Below are 24,523 nucleotides of genomic sequence, written 5' to 3'. Positions count from 1 at the left end.
GTGCTATCAGTACACACTGTAGCAGACCACTGGTCTCATATTAGCAGCATACTTCATCTTGGCTAGGTATAGTGACTTGGAGAGGTCACCATATGTGTGGATAAAGTTTTAACTTTCTGGAGTGCTTCAGCCATACCTAGTATCCAAGCAGACCTATATGTCTATATCAGACATGATAGTGACCAGTTATACAAAATTCTAAATGTCAGGTCTGATAATTTTCCTCTCTTGAAACCTGGTTGCTTTGACCTTCATGAGAATCTTATGGTGGCACCAGTCCTAGCAGTAAGATTTTCTTATACCCAGGAACATCCCCCTATAGATTGTCTCAGAGATGTAGTAAGTCTAGGGCTGTCAGGATCTAGGCAGACATGACAAGAGCAGGTAAAAAAATATTGCTGAATCATGGTGGGTCATTATCCTTGAGTTGTGAAAGATACCGTTTATCAAGGTCTGGAACACAGAAAGGGTTCTGAGTCTTTGAGGCTGAGTTGCAAGTGGTTAGTTGTCTTATGCTTGCCACCCTTTCACATAGAGTTCCCTTTACATCTTCCTCAACTCACCTTATCATAAGGCTGTCCTTAGTAAAGGGGCTAATCTTAGTAAACATCCAGGCTCCCCAGAGATAGCCCATGGATAAGGGGTGAGTGGAGCCCCTGCATTGCCACCATAATTAGTTTTTTCAGCACTTTGGGAGAATATACTCACCATTATTTTCTTCCTTTCAAACAACAGCAAGACACTATAAAATATTAGAAGAGGAGATTGAACATCAGAAAAATTGTTTCTGCCAGTATATTTGCTATGCACTTGCATCTCTAATTCTGAAAAGGACTGTACCCTACCTAATACACGATGAAAAGCCAAATAAAAATGCTGATGTAAATGTCAGAGGATGAGAGGTAGGAGAACAGCACAGGAGCTGGGGGTAAATACATTTCTTGTTTTCCTTGTTCTCACTCCAAGGTTTAGTAAAAAGAACCCTGGCTCTCTCTTGGACAGGGTCATCATCATTCTGTCAGTCGCGTACCACCTTTCTGATTTACCCACCATAGTTTTAGTTCTACATAGTTTTGTTTTGTTTTCTCACTTCTAGTATCTATTTCCTGGGCAATATTGCATTTTTTCTAGATACATATATTTCGTGGTATAAAGTTATGCAAAATTTGCTTTTATAATTTTAAAAATCTAATTTGTACCTGTACTTGTTTCTTATTTTTCATTTCTATGTGGGCTTATCATATTACCAAATATGATATAGTTTATGACTATTACAGTTTTCTGTCTTATCACTTTCTTCTTTTATATCAAATACTTTCTTCTTTCTTTATTGAGTTTACTTTTTGTTCTGTTAAACTTCACGTAGTTTCATGATTAATTTTTAAGATTTCCTGCACCCGAAGATTGCCATTTTAGACTTGAAATTTTCCTTCAAGCACCACTTAGGTTGTATCCACAAATTTTCATACATACTGTTTCCATGATTATTCAATTTCTAAATAGTTTATACTTTCCTTTTTATATGAGTGACTTACAGGGATGATATTTAGTTTCCAAATAAATACTCATATTTATTTAAAAATTATAATTTTAATTTGATTGCCTTTTTAGGTGAAAGGATATAGTCTCATGTTTCCTGTTATGAAAATTTGATTTTTGTTGCTGGATAACCTAATTCATAATTGATCTCTGTGAAGCTCATTTATATTTTAAAATAATGCAATGAAAGTGATAATTTTATTACTGAGTCATTCAAACTATTCTTAATTTTATGTTGTATAATCAAATTTATATCTTTGAAAAGATGAATTAAAATCTCTCATGATGCTTATGGATTTGTCTATCCTTGCATTTCTATGATGTGTTGCTTACATACATCGTGATAATGCATTGTTAAGTGTATGTATGTATATTCTTTGCATAATTTAATGATTCTATCTTGCATTCTATTTTGTCCTATATTAATATTACTTTCCAGATTTCATTGTCTACATTTTTCTGGCATAGAAAATGTATTTTTCACTTGGCTTATTATAATCTTTACATATACTTTTCTCTTTTTGAGAATACAATTTAAAATCAAAGCTGATAATATCTATTTTTAAATGGGGAATTTAGTCTTTATTATGAAAATCACCGATTTATGTTTGCTAATGTTTTCTGTTTTCTTTTTACTATGTTCTCATGTTTCTTTTTTTGTCTTCTCTGAAATTATTTTAACTGATCAAGTTTTCTCTTTTTTTTTTTCATTTGATAGTTCAGGAGTTTTAGATCCTATTTTCATTTTTTTCTAAGTTGCCTTTAAACCTTAAATATACACTTAAACTATTTTTTTCTTTTTGGCTAACAACATTTAGAACTAATTTGCTGGAATATTTTTAAAATCTTATATCACATCTTCTTCCCTTTTTAGGAATAATTACCAAATTATTGGCAATTTATGTCTTGTTTCTTGTTTTGTTGGTCAACCTTGTGAGTTGTTTAATTTTATAGTCTTTCCAAAGATTTTTTTTTAGCTTTGCTGATTTTCTTTATGTTACATTTGTATTCTGTTTTATTGACTTTTATCTTTATTATTTCCTTCCTTTATTGATTGGATTTAATTTTCTTGCCCTTTAGTTTTTTAAGATGAATAATCATATCAAGATTTCTTCTGTCGTGTCTGCTTTAGCTATATCCCATGACTTTTGATATGTTGTATCTTGATTATTATTCAGTTCAAAATATTTGCTAATTTCCATTGTTTTTCTTTTGACTTATGAGTGATTTAGAAATGTATTGTTTAATTTTCAAACAGTTGACAATTTTCTTATCTTTTGTTATTTATTTCCAACCTAGTTCTATTTTCTAATCTGATTTCACATTAGTCAAATAGCATACCCTGTATTTAAATTCTTGAAAATTTGTAGGATTTCCCAGAATGTGGCCATCTGATAATTTTTTTTCTGTACAATTTAATAGATTATTTTTCATAAGTTTTGAAAAATTATTGTCCAGTGTCTCTTTTAAGTGTTCCTTTTTACCTGTTATATCTCTCCTTTCTAGGACTTCAGATTCATATTTATTCAAATTTGTATCATGTTTTATATATCTCCAATAATTTCTTTCTGGATTTTAAAAATATTTATAGTCTCCATCCTACACTGTGGATTTTTTTTTACTGATTTTTTATTGATTTTCTTTCAGGTCATCGGTCATTTCCTTCCCTGTAGCTAATTTGTTATTAAACTCATCTATTCAATTATTATATTTTTCACTCCTATAATTTTTGACTTGAGTACACACACACAGACACACACACACAAATACACACACACACTCCAGTCCTCTGGCGAAAATATCTTATTATGTATTTTCTTCAATACATTAATGTTAAAGTTTTGTCTGAGAAGCCTGGTGTCTGATCATCTGTGGCACCATTTCTATCACCTGTTTAATTTTTGTTGTTGTTTGCCGTTGGTGTTTGGTCATTTGTTTTTGTGTCCTAGCATGCCTGGCTGGTAATCTTTTATTGAATATCTGACATTGTACGTTTTTTAAAAATGTAGATGTTATGTATATTGTTATTTCCCTCTAGAGAGCCTTCAATTTTCTACTAGTCAGCAATTGAAATATATATGCCAAGGCATTTCACCTTGATATAATCTGGGATTGGGATAATTTGAGGATAAGTTTCAGGTTTTTATGGATTTGTCTATTTCTGATTTACCTTTACTCCTCGGCAATATCACTTTAGATATATTAGCTAAACGTCTGATATGTTTATGAGTAATTGTTCTCCTCTGTGGACCTGAATTCTAACTGAATTCTCTCTGAATCTAAATTATGTTTGATTTTTTTTTTTTTTTCTTTTTAGCTTGCTGCTTTCTTACACTTAGGATTCAGCAAAGTCTCAAGGAAAAAAATGGTGTAAAATACCAGGTTTACTTCTCTGTAGTACCCTAGAATTGTGGGTCCTTAAGTCTTGACTGCAATGATAACCCCAAATTCCAGATTTTATCTCTCTTGTCCATGAGGCTGCTGACACGTCTATCTAAAGACTTCTGTCTTTCCTATGTAGAATCAGTATGTCACCTGGGAATAAGAAGCAGTGGAGAGTGCTGTACATATGTCAATGTGCTTTCTTTTTCCTTCCTAAGATCTTGGCCCCCTGAGTCCTGGCTACCTTGGTTCTCCTCTGATGCTTCCAAATAGTCTTATTTTTTCTTAACTTTATGATTGTTTTATAGTTATTATCAGAAGTTGGTTTGGTTTGATTATAGCTACTCCTCCATAGCCAGAATCAGTAGTCCTTCATCTATTGAGATTTTATTTTATTTTATTTTTTGATTATACTTTAAGTTCTAGGGTACATAAGCACAACCTGCAGGTTTGTTACATATGTATACATGTGCCATGTTGGTGTGCTGCACCCATTAATTCATCTTTTACATTAGGTATATCTCCTAATGCTATTGTAATGATTAAAATGCTAGCTTCTATGAATTTATTTGACATTTTAATGGATTTGTTATTTTTTCAAAACTTCTCTAAGATAGCAATAGCGTTATTTCCACTGTCATCCTTCTTTAGCTCTATTGGATCTATTTTTGTATGTTTATACTATTCTCTTTGTAAGGTGTCTTGGTTCTCCTCAAGTATTTGCTAATTCTTGGTTGTCAGTTCATCTATATTTGAATCCAACTTGGCCTGCCTGCTGTATTATCAATAGCCTGTCTCTGGTGCTATAGAGGTGAAATGGTGCCTATGCAGCAACGCTGTGCTGGCAATCTGTCTTCTGAATATAGAGAATCCCTGTTCCTTCTGGTGGTCAGTGGTTCATCAGACACTTTTTTGCTCCAGCCCAGTGCAAACTCAATGCTAAACATCATTTAAAAGAGTAACTTATCCAGCTCTTCGGGCCCATCTTCTCAGCTAGATTATTTTGTCAAGCTTAACAAGATACAGTTCTAAGAAAGCCAGAGCTGCTCTAGGATCCACATGAAGTTTTTATTTATGAAGAAAGTAGCTGATTAATAACAGCAGAAACCCTCTAAATGCACAACTAAATATTAATTGAAGTGCTTTAACTGTGCCTCTATCATTTAGAAGAAATTTGGCCCAAATCTATTAGCAAAAGGATGCTTTTCTGATTTGGAGAGGACTCAAGTCATATTAATCCTGCTCTTTCACTTCTCAGTGTATTTATGGGGGCCAGATGGTGTGTGGTAAGGATATGGGCTTTCAAATTAGAGAAACCTCAGTTTGAAGCTACACTTTATTTTCATGTATTGTATGACTTTTCAAAAATGACTGTGTCTCAAAAATGACTTCTTCGTGACTGTGTAATTCTCAAAAATAGACTTATTCATTCCTACCTGACAGGATTAGTGTGAGGGGTTAAATAAGTGCATAAAAGTTTTGGCATAATGCTGTACCTGATCCTCAATAATTGATAGATGTTGTGGTTGTAGTTCTTGTACAGTATCTAAACTCATAGTTTTAGTCAATACCAGACATCTTTGAGATTCTATTGGTATATTTAACCACAACCAACTACTATCACAGAACTTTCAGAACTTTTTCAGTGATATTAACTCCCCATTCCTATTAGTTTTCCAGGACTGGCATAACTAAGTATCATACACAGCGTGGCTTAAACAACAGAAATTAATTTTCTCATAGTGCTGGATACTAGAAGTCTGAGATCCAAGTGTCAACAAGCTTGGTTTCTTCCGAGGCCTCTCTCCATGGCTTGTAGATGGCTATCTTTTGCCCTGTATTATCATGTGATCTTCCTTCTGTGTGTCTTATGTCCCAGTTTCTTCTTCTTATAAGCACATCAGTCATATGGTATTAGGGACCACCAAAATGACCTGACTGTAGCTTAATTACCTCTTTAAAGCCCCATCTTCAAATGCAGTCACATTCTGAGGTACTTGGGGTTAGGCCTTCAAGATACAAATTTTGGAGGAGACACGATTCAGCCCATAACACCATTCTTCTCAATTCCTCCTATATTAAGGTATATCACCAGAAAAAAAAAAATAGCACTTTTAAAACATCATGTACATCCACAAAAGCACCTGCACTGAGTTACTGAATCAATTATTTTGTCTTTAAAAAGGGTTACAGAGAAAATATCTACTTGATCAAGATTTAGTGCCTTTCGCAAAACTACAGTTGAAACCATTTTCATAATTTTACCAGCTTTCCTTAGATAACACAACCTGAATTTATTATTTAGCCTAAAATTTAAATTCTAGCAAAGCTTTCATCTCTAGGCAGTGATAAATATAGGATTCAACGTATTTTCTTTTTTTCCTGGCTTCTAGAACTATAGACAGACAGATAGAGATAGACATACTTTAAAATATAGTTCAGAGATAAGTTTTGTTCCTGAAACAATTGTTACCTCTTCTTTGCTTCTTTCTAAACTAATTTATACTTTTATTTATTTGTTCTGCACCTGAAAATATTGTTTGTTATATTTTGATATCCGTTCAAATGATAATTACTCTTATTCCCAATTCTGACCATGCTGCTGTGGTGATACAGGGCCAAAAGGTACCATGAAAGCAGAAATGCACGAAGGAAACATGAGCAAAAATACCTGTAAAGGAGGAATTAATAAGCACTGAGAGAGTAGACACCTTGTATTAATTTTCATATACATATCCCAGTAGAAAATGCAACATCACTGGTTATTTACTGTATTTCTGTAAATAATTCTCATATATAATAATTGAAAATTAAAGACCACATTTTATTTAATAATGCCATACTTTTAAAAATTTACTCTGTTTTCACATTTTCCATCAGGCTTTAATAAAAACAAATTATTTACTAATCCAAATATTAAAGATCACTTATGTTTAATTATAGTCATTATAAATCAGATAGATGTTTTTCCTTCTTTAACAGATCTTGAGCTTACTTACATGGTTCTTTCCTATCATTAGCGAAGCTGATATTCTGCTTGTTGGTTGATACTGCATCATTCTCTTCAGCTGGTTTCCACCTCTCCCAATCGTTCCAAGGTGAAGGGTTCAGAAAGACCTCACAGGAGGGAGAAGAAGCCCTGCTCTGCATCTGTAGTCTTCCTTCACAGTTCTTCATTCAGAGCTTTTGATTTGACTCTTCATGTTGCAAGTATGTGTCCTGAGCCAAAAGGGGATGTGATAAGTGACTGCAAATGGATTACAGACAACTGGTCTCCACCTCCACTAATGAAAACACAGTGCAGTGTATCTGACCTGCTGCTGGGTCCGCAGCACTGTGATTTCTACCTGACAGGAGAAACACAACGCTCAGGACGGTGATTTTTCCCAGAGTTAAATTGGACTATAATTCTTTGCTGTGGTGACTCTAAAGTTTCCCACAACCATATATTTCCTTATGAATAAGCCTTTTTGCTTGTGTGTGTGTGTGTGTGTGTGTGTGTGTGTGTGTTTCTGTTATAAAGGCTAAAAGTCTTGAAGCTGATTTTGAGAGAGAAGTAGCGTTAAGTGTTTCTGGTGTGGAGAATAAAGGAAGATGAATAGAGAACAGGTTGTCAAGGTTAAATAATGACAATAAGAGCTATCTGTTATTAATTAATATATCCCAGGCCCTGTGCTAGTGTTTGTGTACGTTGTCTCATTAAATCCTTTGATTTAAGTCTTTGAAAGCTTAGAAGTAATGTGAATGCCTGACCCTCAGTTATACAGTTAACTTGGGAAGGTATTGAGGGCAGAGTTCAGAGCTCTCCTATTCCCAAAGTGAAAACCACTGACTTTGAATTATGCTGTTCATTGCTCATCAAGAGCAAAATGGCCCATTATTACCACGTTGACTGTTTAAAAGAGCATTATGTTTATCTGCCCAAGATTACATTTCTCTCTCAGCCTAGAGGTCGCTATGAAAATGAATGGAGTCTTCCAGTCCTCCAGTTTTCTGATGTTTTCTAGTTTTAGTATCTGTTGTTTTTTTCCTTCTTGGAAATACATGAGTTATGTTCCTTATAACCCAAATTTGGGAGTATGAACCCACACCAACTCAAAAGATTATAGAGAATATCTGTTATCTAGACAGTTTTCTAAGTGCTGAGTTTACAGCCATGAACAACACAAGTAAAATTCCCAATATTCATGGAATCTTTATTCTAGCTAGGGGAAACAGATACCACATATGTTAAATAAGTAAAGTATATAGACTTTTAGGATATAATGTGTTAGATACTAAGGAGTGTGATAAAGCTAGGAATACTGGTAGAAGGTTGGGGGTTACAATTTTCAGAGGTGTGTTCAGGAAAGGTCTCACTGAGCTGGAGCATTTCAGTAAAGACCTGAAGGCAGTAAAGAGGCAAGCCACCAAATATAAAAGTCTGAAAGTAGAAGCATGCCTGATATGTTCCAAGATCAGCCAGGGAGCCAGTATGGGTGGAAGAGAATGAGTTTTTAAAAAAGAGTAAACCAGAGGAGTTCTCAGAGGATCTTGTGGACCATTGTAAAGATATCATCAATGGGATGTCATTGGAGAGTAGGCTTTGGAGAGTAGGAGTGACCTAATTTGGTTTATGGATAATGGGATTATTCTAGCTTCTGTGTTAGGATCAATCAAATGCTCACACAGAAGAGAGCAAGGGCAGCAGGAAAGAGAACACTAGGACAGTTGTGATACTGATCCAAATGAGAGATGATGATGGTTCTGAGCAATGTAACACCAGTGGAGACATGCTGAACGTTCTGAGCAAATTTTGAAGGTAGAATCAATAGGATTTGGCCATAGATCAGGTGGAAGTATAAAAAAGAAGTAAAAGACAATTTCAAGTTCCCTGTCTGCCCCCTCCCCCAAGAACTAGAAGCATGGAATTAATGAGGTAAGGTAGACCACTGGGAGATCAAGTTTAGGGATGAAGATTGGGAATCAGAGGCTTGTTACGTTGCAGATGCTGTCAGACACCGAAGAGAGTGACCCAAAAGGCAAATGCCCTTCCTAAGAAAAGCCTGGAATATTGTCAGTGTATAAGTGATTTTTAAAAGAGGACTAGCTATATAATTTGTGGAGTCCAGTAAGAAATGAAAATGCAGGAGTCTAACAATTATTACAGACTTCAAAACATTCACAGCAGAGCATTAAACCAAGCATGGGGTCCTCCTAGTACAGGGTCTAGTGTACAAGTGCACACCCATGAAGCCTGTCTTGGTTTAAGTGTATAATTCTAAATATGATCAGCAAGTGAGCAAGAGACATAGAGAAAAGGACTAAGTAGTAAAACTAGGAAGATATTTAATGTAAACAAGACAGGAACAAAATAAAAACGTTTGGTATGAGCTTGGTCGTGGTTCCAGGCTCATCCAGCAAAGCTGAATGGTTGCCTCTGGTTTTTGCAATTTTCAATTGCTAGGGGAATTTTATGAGTTTGGACTTTTGCATGACAGATTGATTTGGGGTGTTACCACCCACAGGGCAACTCCAGTTTCTCTATAAACTTCTTCATCTTAAAAAAAAAATCACTTCTAGTAGTAAATGGTATTTTGAAGTCCATTGTCTGCTAAAAAGCAAAAGAAAACCCATTTTTTGATGCAAGTTTCACTTTGGCAGACATACAGATGAGGAAGTAGAAACAGAAGCAGAGAAATACAGGCTGTCAGTGTGAGTGTAGCTTTCTAACTGGTCAAGTGATATGCAAAGCAGCCAAACAGAACCTGGTGACTAAAACAAAGTGGGAAGATTAAACCATCGCAGAAATATTCAGGAATAAATACTGAATCTGTTTCTTATCACATGACATAAGGTTGCTTTGAGTGTTAGATTTCATAATAGTTTACCTTAGTTGCTAAGGGGTTGCAAACATACCGGGTTGGATGTCAGAGTCTGTGGCGGTCTGTGCACTGGTAGCAGGTTGAAAGCAAAAGACTGACCTTTATCCTGGAAAAATATACTCTTCTCCCTCCTCACTCTTCCCGGAGTCTAAATGATTCCACGTCATGACCTACATTGAGCAGACCTTGATATGTACAAATGGCCTATTCAGAGTTTGAAGAGGTAACTGTAATAGGTCCCAGAAAAAATTTCGTATTAGTATGCTCCATTGCCACAGCTAACCCCTGGCTTATCTAGAGATTGCTTAAATCTGCTTCAGTGCATCTGACTGCTTCAGGTTCAAAATGTCCATGGGGCGTGGAGGCAGAGTAACAAGCCATCAGTGCGTGTGATAAAAAAGATAGTCCCCATCCTCTGCGTGTTAGTATTTTGGAGTGACAGGGCCAGGAGGGAGCACATAAGAGCAGGCTGGGAAAGAGAAGATTATTATTAACATATCCAGTATCATTGCTAGCATCTCTTGAATTTTTGTGGGCTAGTGGGAGTTAATACAGTCCCCTTCTGCATTCTGATGAGCTGTAACTTTGAGATAAAGAGCTGTTATATTATTCTAAGAATGTGGCCCAGGCAATAAATATGGTCTTGAGTTCACATTTGGACAAAATTTTATTCTGTCTACATTGAAGTGAGATTACAAAGGCCTTTTCCTCGACATCATGTAGTCAGAGCCTGGCTATCAGCTCTTCTCTAAACAAAACTGTCTGGTTTGAATAAGTGTCTAATTGTTCCCTCCTTTGCCCTATACTCCTGGAAGGATACTTTGTTAGTGTCTATTTAGATGCAAAGTTGTAGGGTAAAGAATGTTTCTTGAGCTATCTTGTATCTATAAGAGATTTTATATCATTTTCTTGTAACCCTGTAACTCCTCTATGAGAAAAGTATTACTGCCAAATCCACCCTGTGACATAGATAAGAACTTACTGTTCAGAGAAGAAAATAAGATAACGTATTTGTCCAATAACCAGGGAAGATTCATTAGTTTGGATTGTAGCCTGGTGGGTTGGTTTGGGGCTTTTATCACCCAGAAAGTAACTCTAGAGTTTAGCTGTAAACTTTATCTTTTAAAAAAATGTATATAAGTAGTGGTTCTAGAGTTCATACCCAGTCTACTGGAACATATTCCTTCCACGGCCCTCTAAGAAATGATAAGCCACTGTGAGGTTGCGGACTTTGGGGTATGATTTGTGTGTGTGTTTTTTAACTTTTATTTTAAGTTCAGGGATACAAGTACAGGTTTGTTATACAGGTAAACTTGTGTCATGGGGGTTTGTTGTACAGATTGTTTTATCACACAATATGATTTTGTGGATTTTTTTTTAACTTTTATGTTCCTGTATGGCTCAAGCAATTAGAATTTTCTATAGGTATACAAAAATCCATGCATTTTAAAAAATCAAGAGCTCATTTTCCAATGTTAAACGTAGTCTCTTAACTTCTTATTAAATATGGGAGATATTCAGAATTCTATAATCCATGCTATTAAGGATTGAGTTTCTCTAGAATGACAGTAGGTGGCATTTATATTTCTTTGCTTGTTTTGCTGTTACTGCTTTCATTGAGGTTATGGCATGTATGACTTTTTCAAAGATGAATTTCAAAAACTCAGTGTAATCATACATAGTCCATGGTCCTGTAACAAATGCTAGACCACTGTAAGGTTGTGGACTTTAGGGTATGATTTTGTGGATTTTTTAACTTGTATTTTAAGTTCAGGGATACAAGTGCAGGTTTGTTATATAGGTAAACTTGTGTCATAGGGGTTTGTCGTACAGATTACTTTTATCACCCATGTATTAAGCCTAGTACCCGTTATGATTTTTCCTGATCCTCTCCCTCCTCACACCCTCCACCCTCCAAAAGGCCCCAGTGTGTGTTGTTCCCCTCTATGTCTCCATGTGTTTTCATCATTTAGCTCCCACTTATAAGTGAGAACGAGCGGTATTTGGTTTTCTATTCTTGTGTTAGTTTGCTAAGGATTTTGTTAGATGCCTTTCCTGTATTAAACTCACATTAAAAATTTTCAGAAGCTGTTTTAAGAAAGTACATAATCAAGATCAGCATTTTGGTATAATTTGAAAGTACAGCATCTGATGAAGAGCTTGCTACACTAACCATGGTACTATTTAATTCTAATGTCTGTGTTTATTACATCTTTCATTGAGTTGGCTTGCCAAAAGGATAGATTGCGGTAATTTATTTAACGAGGAAGCTAGCATTCCAGAGTCCTCTTCATGTCTAATATCTGGTAGGATTAAATTTACTATATATCGCAGAAGTTATTCCAAATAAGAGAAGACTATTATCATTTATATTTTTGGTAGCAGAGAAAACTTATAGGATGTTTATTACAAAAATATTTTTATACGATTTGGACTAGTACTATACATGTTAGCAAGACTAACAGATTAAGGCACATTTAAAAAATCCAACTAATCAGTATAGGTGTTCCCATCATTTTATGGCTGTTTCAACGCTGGATTTGTTTGTCTATTTTTAGGCTAAATTGATGTGAAAGAGTCTGACTGGAACAAAACTGATGGTTTTCTTTGAGTGGCATTGGAACATGTATGGGTGTGGTTTGTACTTTGCCACATTCTTTTCTTACTTCTATGTCCTCTCTCTGCAGTGCATTTTCTATGTAGATTTTTGCAGCAATACTAGCTTGAAAATAAGCAGGAACTCAAAAAAGATTAACCAACACTAGAGAAGCTTAGGAATGTTTACAATAACAGGTTGCTTAAAAGTAGATGGCAAAGCTTAGGGAGATTTATGAGCTGTAAAGATACATACCCCTATTTCATTGGGATGATCTTAATTGTAGTAAATCATGTAAACTTTGTAGTAAATCTTGTTAAAGGGTTTTCCAGGCTTACGATGGTCTCTTATGCAAGGACAGCCTTAGTGGTAGATGAATTGGACAGTAAATTCAGCAATGTGCATGATATGATTTTATATCCAAAGACAGTCTCTTAACTTGTGCCTCACATCCTGCTCATGGTTTGGACAGTTCTTTACCTCAAGGTTTTGCCATCTGTTAAGGGAAACCTTCTCCTCTAGGAAAAGGCAACACTAATGCTGATTCAGTTATTTACCCTTGAGGGTGAATTTTTTTTGGGGGGTTTTGTTTTTTGCTGTTGTTCCTTCATTAAAAAGGACACAATTAGTTTGATCTTGAGGACTGCCAGATGAAATCTAACTAGTATGATACATTTTAGCAAGAATAACAGATTAAAACATATTTTAAACATCCAACTAATCAGGATTAGAATATTCAGCGATGTAAATAGAGTGAACAGATCTATTAACGAGGGTTGTAGATATGACAAAGGGAGAATCTGTTTACAGTCTTAAGATGTGGTTTCTCCGTGGCCTCAGTATCCCAAGTTATTTGGGGAAAATTCTATTTTGAGCTCAGGACATGAAAAACGGAACCAGATCAAAGGTTTTTGTTTCTGTTTGTAAAGAAGGAAATACTGCTGTTTCTGCTTCCATACCATAACCAAAAAGAAAAAACCAAAGCAGTGATGTTAGCTTTGGTTTTTTTCAGATTCTTAACCTCTAGGTTGTAGAAAGCAAAGCCTTCCAGAAAGATCCCTCTGTCCATAAGTATCAGAGCAGTCAATTTCAGTGGGATAAGGGCAAGCAATGAGCACCGGGGGAGAATTTCAGAATGCAGTGTCCAGGACCATATCCCCAGTGCATATATCTTGGAGTGAGGAGATCTTACATATTTTTTAAAAGCAATTGACTTATTTTGATATGATGCTATCATTGAGAACCTTCTGGAAGTGTTCTTTAGAGGGATTGTTAAAAAAAATCCAGCCCTTATGACATGCTTGTGATTTATTATATTTGGTAGTTGGAATTACGTAATGATGTGAAGATGCAACCGCTAGCATTATTCAAGCACTGGTGTGTAGTAGTGATGTTCTGGAATGTTGCACTCCCACTCTATTTCACTATATATACTTACCTTCTGGGTTAAACTTATTGCTAAAATAACTCTTGGCCCACTAGTACCTTCTAAAGAAGGTCTGTGTGGCATTAAGTGTTAGTGTTTTGCCAGACTGGTTTGGTCGCCTTCCTTACGTATATTTATTTATAATCTAAAAAGGAAAATAAGCTCCACCAGCTTGGTTGTTTGTATTTTTATTTTAAGAAATTGGGTTCAGTTTAAAAAATAACCTTACTCATTTACATTTGCAGGTTAGGATACAGGAATCGTTGACTGTAATTAAGGACAATTTCAATAAATGCCTTTTAATGTACCTTTAGCAGAGAAGCTGAAACAATTTTAGAAAATGGTATGTTATTTGCTTTATCTCCTACTGTTAGGCTTACCAATAGTTATTCTTTTTTTTCTCTCCCCTCAGATGTACATCCAGACAACAACACTTACTGTCTCCATGAGTTTAAGTGCTTCAGTGTCTCTGGGCATGCTCTATATGCCCAAGGTTTATATTATAATTTTTCATCCAGAACAGAATGTTCAAAAACGCAAAAGGAGCTTCAAGGCTGTGGTGACAGCTGCCACCATGCAAAGCAAACTGATCCAAAAAGGAAATGACAGACCAAATGGCGAGGTGAAAAGTGAACTCTGTGAGAGTCTTGAAACCAACAGTAAGTCATCTGTAGACTTTCCGATGGTCAAGAGCGGGAGCACTTCCTAATAGATGTACGTTGAACATTCTTCTCCTAGTCTTGGGGATTGTGCTACATGTTTCCATGGGCATGGTGGTACCCACATACCGTTACACCATCACATTTAGAACCATTTGGTTAAAAGCAAATGGTCTCAAGATGAGAGGCTGTTCTACGGAGTACAAACTTGCTCACAAAATCTCTTTTACAAAGCATGACATTTCATATCTTTCTTTTGAAGCATTATGAAACTTGATATTTGAAAGCATCATCTTTTTATAAAAGTTGTATTTTAGTACTTAGAAACAATTCCATAATTTTTCTTGTTCAATATTGGGTGCTTTTTATAGTATCAATAGTTTACTGATATTTATGGAATATGCTACTACAGATCTTACACAAATAAATTATGTTATTTGTGCCTTTAGGGAAATGAGAACTCTAATTAGCCAATACATTTAGTTAAGTCACAGTCAATACTTGTTTCTCCCACGTGGTCCCCTTTCCTTGGGCTTCCTGAGGGCTTCCCTTGACTTCACTTCTTGGATTTATTAAGATAATTAAAGTTCTTCTTAAAAGGCTCATGATCCTGGAAATAGAATATTTTCTACAGCCACCTTTCCATTTTTTTCTTTTCTTTACCTATTTTCTTCTCTACAGTCCACCCAGGAAGGAGCACATGATAACAATGCACAGAAATCTGTGCTCAACCAGTAGAATTTAACTGATCTATTGAAGCCCATTTTGGTATCTATGAAAGAGTGGCAAATATAGATTGAAGATTTGTATGGTAAAATACCAGAAAGCTGAATATGGTAAACATTACAACTTTACCTTACTAGGTTCTACAGATGAATCAAAAAAGAAAGAAAAGCAAAGGTACTTGTGTTAGAGTGGCTTCCAGTCTTTTGGAATATAGCATAGGTATTCAATATTTGTTTTTTTCTGTTTGAAACAGGAGCTTGCTCTGTTGCCCAGGCTGGAGTGCTGTGGTATGATCTAGGCTAACTGCAGCCTCTACCTCCTGGGCTCAAGTGATCCTCCCACCTCAGCCTTCCAAATAGCTAGGACTGCAGTCATGTGCCGCCATGCCCAGCTAATTTTGTTTGTTTGTTTGTTTGTTTTGTAGAGGCAGGGTCTCACTATGTTGCCTAGGCTGGTCTCTAACTCCTAGGCTCAAGTGATCCTCCCACCTAAGTCTCCAAAAGTGCTAGGATTACAGGTGTGAGTTACCACACCTGCCCAGGCATTCAGTAATTAAGGACAAAATCCTATGCAAAAATATTCTCTTCCTCTCATATTCATCCAGCAGTCTGTATCCCCTATTCTCTATACTTTTGACACTAAATACAAGAAAAAACTAAAAATTAATTTTATTTGATTTAATTATTGTAGCAACTTATGGTCTACATTCCATCTACAAACCTCCTTTTCCATCAAGATTTCTGGATGAACATTGTCTACTCTAATTTACCATACACAGAACTATCCCGTGATAGTTAATTAGCATTGCTTAATTAGACATATTGGTTTCAGTTACTGTCAGCTTACCTGGAATCATTAGCCAGATTGGTTCTAAAAAGATTACCTTCAGGTCACCAGTACCAAATTTAGTCACATGTAGAGAAATGAACTTTACAAGAATTTCACAAACACCCCCCACATATTCACCTTTCTGCAAACATGAAACCTTGTGAAGTAAGAAATATGAGAAGCAAGGTAAGGATGGGCTTTAGTAACAAATCATTACAATCATTTCTGAGTATAGGTAAGCAGTTTACTAATGATAAACCTATTTCATAATTGCCATTAAGGCATCAAAGTAGAATGCTTGCGATTTGAGGACAGAATTGTATCTTTATTCCTACCTTGAGAACATCAGTGTAGGAAGTTGAAACCTATTATAGGATGCCAATAAACTGCTGTTGGCCACTGATATAATTTGAACACTGGCACGTCTCAGTATGACTCACTAGAGTCTATTGTTATACTTGTTTTTCTCGATCTCTGGTTTTGTTTTGTTTTGTTTTTTTTTTTAGTAGCAATCCAGAAAACTTTATAAAATATGATTGCCAGATAAAAGAACCAAACTTAGAGTAATATAAATACCAGTCATCCAGACTCACCTTTGGAAAGTGGTGGAGACAAAATTTAATAAACTTTTTCAACACTTTAAAGAATAAATAGATGCCCTGAAAAACAAAATTCTCAGTATTGATAGGAACTAATCTCATATTGTTGAAGTAAATCTCATATATACACTGTTTTCCTTTGGTTATTTCCTGTTAATGTTGAGTTGAAATGGAAATTATATAGCATGCATGTATTTCTCTATTTTCTCTAAAATAAGAATGAAAGACTACAAAAACAAGGCCTATTTGGTGGGTAAGCCTATAATATTCTGGAGGAGTCAGATGCGCACTTTTAGAAGGTCAGGTAAAGTCAAAAAGTGAATCAAGATAATATCAATTACTGCCTGAAAAAAGAAAAAAGGTTTAATTGTACTTTGGAGATTTTAGTGCATTGATCTTTTACAGGAGTATAATTTGGTTTGCATAAGTTGGGCCCAAGTAAAGTGATTACAATGTACTCATTCAGGAGAGAAAGATGTATGACATCTTTACACATCCTTCCACAATCCTACTCCAGGTCACCATTTTTAACCTTTGTTCACTTACATGGCCATTCTACAATGAAAGGGTGAATTTGTGTTCAAGATTTTAAAGTTTCTAAAGTTACACAGAATAAAAATAAGTAATACGAAGCTGGATGGGAAACCAATGAGTGCCGTGTTAGTTGCTGAATTTGCAGACTATAGTTTACATTTTTAAAAAAGGTCAAGTGTTATTTCACAACAGAGTGTGATGTGAGTTAGAAACAAAGTTGATATATATGAATTTTGCCAACTGTACCCAATTAACAAATGCTGTACATAGTATTCTTTAAGCTATGTTCATGAATAATTCATGAAAACAGCTGCTGCTAGAGGTAGGTTTGTTTTCTCTAGCTTATGAACATAGTGTGGTGCACACAAGGAAATTAATTTACTGTTGCTGTGCTCAAAAACTGATTTTCATATGAGCATATTCATCACCACTGTGAAAAAAATCTCCCTATGAACTCATCTGTACATCTCTGATTCATTTTGCTCTATAGTACTTCTGGGATAAAGATTCTTGCGAGATATCTGTCACCCACAAAATTTGTCCCTTATCATTGCTTTCATGTTGACTAAATCATCTGTTTCCAGAGCCTTACACTTCCTTTTCTAACCAGTAGAAAAATTAGCATTACTCTCCTTTTGTGAATTGTATTCTCAATTCTCAATAGAATCCTACCACTTTCTTTCTAGAAACAATGTTTAAGAGTTCATAAAATAATATATTAATTTTTAATTAGCTACAGAGCCCCAAAGTTGGAAAGATCCTTAAAACTGGTCTGATCCAAACTGCCATCTGTCGAATGGACATCTTCTGAAAACTATATTGTTCAATATCTATCAGCTCTTGTTACTCTATTTCAACCATAATTCTTTTTCTAGCTATATACAAATTTTTTAACCATTTCCTACATTTTAGTTATTGTTGAAAATATTGAACAGTGCAGGAAGTTGGATGACCCTTTTAACAGTCATTTTTATCACTCTTATGACAATTTTTCTCCACCTTGTCTGTGAAGACTATATGAAAGTCCTTCAAAAACAGAACCAAAGAACAGATTTTATTTTCTTAGAGGAGATTCAGAGGCATATGAGAGCATTATATAAATTAAAAATGAAAAGTAAAAGTGAGTGATCATAGAAAATCATTGTGTTTCACTTCACACCAAACCAAATGTAACAAAAGTTTTACCTTTGGAAAGGTTAAGTAGAAAGTACAACTCCATTAGGTCTCATGTATGGTTCATGGAAAGAAAAGGGAAGAAGGAAGAAAAGGAAGGAAGGAAGGAAGGAAGGAAGGAAGGGAGGGAGGCTGGCTCTATATTGGTTCTTCCAGATTACAGCTGTTCCATCCTAGTCTATTTTGCTTTCATCCTTACCGTAACCCAGTATTGTAGGTTTTGAACCAGTGATAAAACTGAGGCCCGGTAACCTGGCCCAATGACTTTTTTTTTTCACTCATTTTGCAGGGACTAGAATGTAGTTTAAAATCAGGTCTAAAGTCTACTTCCTTTGCACTGTGCCACAGTAATAACTTAGAAGGGTAAGCAATGTGGATAAGATAAGCAAATATGTCAACTATTTTTAGCCTGAAGCTCATAATAGTCAATGAAATAAAAAAGAACACATCTATAGTAGCACTTCTTAGGGCTATATGAGTTAATTTTAGTGGTTGTGAACTTTGTATGAACTTGGTCTCTGGTAAGAACTTGTCTAGTCCATCAATAGTGTCACTACAATGGAATGAGTCTGATTGTCAGTTATTTCAGAGGAGGGACTTTACAATTTCTAGTCTTATTCAATGTTCAATAAATGCATTATTTTCTAAAAATCTGTTTCATCCTGAATTGGATTCATATATTGAAACACATACATTCTTTGCTTTTTAAAATATCTTTTGTCTTACCGTTATTCATTCCAGAATTGCACAAAAAAATAGGACATCACATTTGAATTTTAGGACAGAGATTCATTTCATCACATCTTTCAAAAATACAAAGGAATTATTTGAATTTAGATTTATATTCTCCAGAAGCTTAGGCATGAGTATAAATTTGGCATAATATCTCTGTAATGGTCTTACAATAATGAGCTTTACTTTACAGTATGTTGGTAGTAGAACAATTAAAATCTCTTTTTTCGAGTCTTTGTTTTCTTAAATATCTTCATTTGTCTCCATTTGATGAAACCAAAAGAAACCATAAATACGCAATGGCAATTCACATATTTACCATTCTTATATATTTGATATTTTACCATGTTTACCTCTAGAGTCTAAGATTATTGTGTATTTTTAAGTGGAAGATGTATTCATTCTCATAGGACAGCTAATTATAATTACTTAACTTTTTTGGTCATTACATCAGCCTCTAAGAATTGAGGTCTTTGACATAGGTAGTAAAAAATATTTTTTGTATTTTGTAGGACAGATAATTGGTCTGTTCTTTCATTTTACATATACGCAAATGCAAAATTTTACCAAAACAATAAAGATTAGCACTTTTATATTTTTAGTTTTCTAGTAAATATCTATATACTATAAATGAGGCTACTGACTTTGACATATTAAAATTGCTGCAGCATTTTTATTTCTGCTGTTATTTAATTTTTACTACAGTTCACGCATTGCTTAATGACATGTTCTAGGAAATGTGTTGTTAGGCAGTTTTGTCTTCGTGCAAACATCATTCAGTGTACTTACACAAACCAAATGGTATAGCCTACGACACACCCAGGCGATATGGTATAGCCTAGTCTACCTAGGCTACAAACCTGTACAGCATGTTACTGTCCTGAATTGTGTACACAATTGTAATGCAGTGGATATTTGTATATCTAAACCTATCTAAACATAGTAAAGACATAGTAAAAATAGAGTATACAAGATAAAAATGGTATACGTGTAAATAGGGCACTCACTATGAATGGAACTTGTAGGACTGGAAGTTGCCCTGGGTCATTAAGTGAATGAGTGGTGATTGAATGTGAAGGCCTAGGACATGGCAGTACTGTAAATTGCAACCTTTGCCTCTCGGTTCAAGCAATTCTCCTGCCTCAGCCTCCTGAGTAGCTGGGATTCAGGCATGTGCCACCACACCCGGCTAATTTTTGTATTTTTAGTAGAGACGGGATTTCACCATGCTGGTCAAGCTTGTCTCGAACTCCTGACCTCATGATCCACCCGCCTAGGCCTCCCAAAGTGCTGGGATTACAGGCGTGAGCCTCCGCACCCGGCCACTGTAGATATTATAAAAACTCTATACTTAGACTACACTAAATTTATTTTAAACATTTCCTTTTTCAATAATATACTATTTTAGCTTTCTATAACTTTTTAGTTTAGAAACTTTTTATTCTTTTTACATGTTGACTTGTTTGTTATAAAAACTTAAAACACAAACACATTGTCCAGCTATAAAAAGTATTTTCTTTATACCCTTACTCAAGGATAAAATTTTTTCTATTTTTATGTATTCATTTTACTTTTTAAACGTTTTGTGTTAAAAATTAAGACACACACACACACACACACACACACACACACGCTAGCCTAGGCCTCTACAGGGTCAGGATTATCGATATCACTTCCACCTCCACATCTGATTCCACTGGAAGGTCTTCAGGGGCAATAACAAGCATTGAGCTGTCATCTCTTGGAATAGCAACGCCTTATTCGAGAATACCCCTGAAGGACCTGCCTAAGGCTGTTTTACAGTTATCTTTTTAATGTATAAGTAGAAGAAGTGCACTTTAAAATAAAGATAAAAAGTATAGTGTAGTAAATACTTAAACCAGTAACATAGTCGTTCGTTATCATTATCAAGTATTATGAACTGTATATAATTGTATGTGCCATGCTTTTTCATGACTGTCAGGATAGGAAATTTGTTTACACAACAAACCACAAACATGTGAATTATGCGTTGTGTTAAGTGTTGTGTTATGTGTTCACTGGGTGATAGGAATTTTTCAGCTCCGTTATAATCTTACGGGACCACCTTTATATAATGTGGTCTGCTGTCGAGCTGAAACGTCGCCACGCTGTGCATGACTGAGAATGGTTTAAAAATAATGAATAACATGCTGTAAAAGCTGGATATTGTAAAAAAGTCATTACAGGACTTGAATTTTAAAATCATATTAACAAAATGATGTACTATTATATACTATTTTAAGTTGTCCTCATTTATCTTAACAGCTTCCTCTACCAAGACAACATATATCAGCTACAGCAATCATTCAATCTGAAACAGGGAAATGACACAATCTGAAGAGATGTGGCATATGATCTTAAACAATGAACATGAGACTGCAAAAATTCACTCCTGGAGATCTCCATAGACTACAATCAATCAAATCAATAGTCTTGTAAGGAACAAAAATTAGCCATGAGCCAAAAGTATCAATAAACGGGGAGTGAAGGAACCCGTTTAATACAATAAAACCAATGAGTGTCAAGCTAAAGTATTGCTTACTCATGAGCAGTTAAAAAACAAAATCACAAAAGGAAAACTAATGTTAGCTTGTGAAAAAAAAATGCTGTTGAAATAAATCATGTCTGATGTTATTCTTGTAAGTATTTTTCTGTGATTGTGAGAACTCCCGTTCCTGTCCCACATTGTTCAACTTGTATAAGACAATGAGTCTGTTTCTTGTAATGGCTGACCGGATTGAAGCCCTGGGTTGTGCTACAAATAAATGCAATGATTGATGCATGCAATTTTTTATACAAATAATTTATTTCTAATAATAAAGGAATGTTTTGCAAATGTTGAGAGTTGTTTCGTTCCAGTTTTAAAGCTAGGGAAAACTCTTCTTTCTAGTTGGCACTTCTGCTGTTTTTTAGCTCCCTCTATGAAAGCGCTGATGTTCTGAGGAAATATTTCTTTGAGGAATGTGTTTTTGTACATTTGTGTGCATATGAGGAAGATTGTCTTTTATTCCTATATTAAAAGCATTATTTGTGTAAGACTTTGTGAATATTTCAAGATTTCTGTGGTAGCTTTTCATAGTAACTGCTTCTTTTATGAAGAATCAAGAAATAGTTTGAGGTAAATTGCTTTGAGTTAATTAACAAATGATGAATTAAACTTTGGAGAATGGAATATGAAAATTACCATTTGAAAGTACATCAAAACATGTCACTGAAATTCCCTATTACATTCCTAAATCAAAACTTTTGCATAATGAAATATCCTGTGGTATGTAGTATTAACCTTTTCTCACCTGGGTATAGAAATCACTGAAATCAGTGAAGTAATGGGCCCTACCTAGTACATTCTTCAAAGCAGAGAATTGGCATATTTATTCCCTTGGCACCACTAAAGAAGCCACAGTTCAGATAACATGTCAATGCTTTCTTATTTTCCAAATGAAAACATTCATTGGTTCATAGAACAGTATCATTAAAGAGAGAGGAAATAGGGAGCCTGTCTCATGCTAATAAACCATGCCAGAGTGGATAAAGGGAGGCTGATAATGGCTTTCGAATCTGTTACCATTTTTGTCATGGGCTCCTCTATGCCATACAATCCCAGACATCCATCAAGTCAATGGGTCTCCACAATCATTTTGTTAGTGAATGTTCTCTCTGCTGAGTTAGCTTGGATGGCTCATTGCACTCCTTATAGATATAAAGAGCTGTCTGTGCTCCGTAGCTTCAACCCAGTTACTGACAGTTACTTTATTTAATAGAGAAGTTTGAAGTAGTATAGTGCAGGTTCCTTCAACATGCAGTGACATTTCCTAGATAGCTACAAAGATATATTGCTGCATATAGAAGCAAATGTGTATCTTTTCGCTTTTTGTTGAGTTTCTCCTAATAATAATGGTTGTTGTAGATAATATTTAAATCAAGGAGTAAGGGCATTATTTTCAAGTTTTCAGATCATCTGAATTACTGATAATGCAATCCTGTAATCAGGATCCTAAACCCACCTCTAGGTGTGCCTTTCTAGATAAGACTTAGACTAAGCAAATAAACCCATTACTGCATATTAAGTATGTTGTGTCATGTCGCTCAGTACCAATTGCCATACAAGAAGTAATTATAATTGTATTTTAATTTTTAAGTTGATAGGTTTTTTTTCCCCCCACTTTGGAGATGGTTTGTAGTTTATAAGATGTTTTTTACTTCATTTTAACTAAACATCTATATTTTTGGTTGAGAAAATTGCTTGAATTATATAAGCCTTGCATTTCATTCAGAGAGCAAAACTCAAGTATATTTTTATTTACTAATTTCATTTACTAATTGACTCTAATCAGGTTCGGTGGATGTGACAGGGTGATTATGAGAGCTAAGCTGGCTCTCAGACCAAATGTGGGTTTTCACTATTATTGTTACTTAAAAAAATGTTAAAGTTCTAGGAAGAAAAATAAAATACCAAGCATAATTCATGACATTTCAAAATTCTTCTTCCTACTACCAACCTACCAACGGGTTGTTTTCCCTAAGTACTTTAACAAATAATTGACACTTGTTTGGGGTTATACAAAATCTTATTTAATTCACAATAAAGTTGAATAATAGCTCTTGTGGATTTACATATACCAGTCATCGCTTGTAACATTATCTCAGTGAGAAACATTCTGCTGATGAAACTACCACCTTTGTCACGCAGTGGAAGGATAAACTCCCTCAGCCTCTTACAGTAGGAGCTGGGGAATTCTTCCTTCCACTGTGTTTATTTTCTCAGGGATTTTGCTGAGGGCTTGAGAGGTAGTCATATAGGTGTAGGACAATGGCGGTGAGGTATCCTGCAGGAGGGATTTAGTATGTGCCAGTAGTGGATCATAAGTCCCATGCTTTAAAATGAACTGTCTGTGTACTATAGATAAGCAAATGCAAAGTTGCACGGAAAAAATGCACTATTATATTCTTTGGAATTGACCTTGTGTTTTATTCTGGCCAAGAAATGTCACATCTAATCTCAACATGCCAGAGGGAATGCTAAAAATGTAGCCTGAGGTAATATTCAGCAAATGTCACTAGTAGACAATGAGAGATATATTAGTGTGACCTTGGACCAAATCTGACCTCAGTTTTTAAAATATTTCTAGCTTATAATAGTTAATATTTAAAAATGTCTAAATCAATGATAGTTGATATGCCACAAACTAATCTTATTTTTAAACAAAACTACTCATAAATTTAAACGTGAGGGATGACTCTTTGAACATGAACAGGAACCTAGTAACTCGATTTTTAGTGTTTATCATAAAATTTTACAGAAAATATGGCATGTCAGATGAACAAGATTTTACTTTCTTAGAAAATTAAATACCATATTACATGAAATCTCACTAGGAACAGGAGTTTTTGTCATTTATGTTTTCTTCCTCTTTTAACACAATATATTATTTACCAATATTTCT

At 35.0% G+C, this 24,523-nt stretch overlaps 1 protein-coding gene across 2 annotated transcripts in view; it reads left to right on the top strand.

Moving 5' to 3' along the window:
* GRM8 (glutamate metabotropic receptor 8) overlaps positions 1-21,919 on the top strand; it is an 818,800-nt gene extending 796,881 nt beyond the window's left edge. The window contains exons 11-12 of one of the 2 annotated variants that reach the window (XM_025379129.1): positions 14,220-14,466; positions 21,345-21,919. In XM_025379129.1, the coding sequence (XP_025234914.1) occupies positions 14,220-14,466; positions 21,345-21,394 (297 nt within the window). In that variant the 3' untranslated portion in view covers positions 21,395-21,919. Of the gene's footprint in view, positions 1-14,219; positions 14,522-21,344 lie in introns of both variants that reach the window. The other variant, XM_025379130.1, reaches the window with a different exon arrangement.
* The last annotated feature ends 2,604 nt before the right edge of the window (positions 21,920-24,523 follow it).

The sequence above is a fragment of the Theropithecus gelada genome, chromosome 3 (genome assembly GCF_003255815.1).
Source record: "Theropithecus gelada isolate Dixy chromosome 3, Tgel_1.0, whole genome shotgun sequence".
Classification (NCBI taxonomy): Eukaryota; Metazoa; Chordata; class Mammalia; order Primates; family Cercopithecidae; genus Theropithecus; species Theropithecus gelada.
Note: the sequence above shows the minus strand (reverse complement) of the source record. Positions and strands in the feature narration are given on the sequence as shown.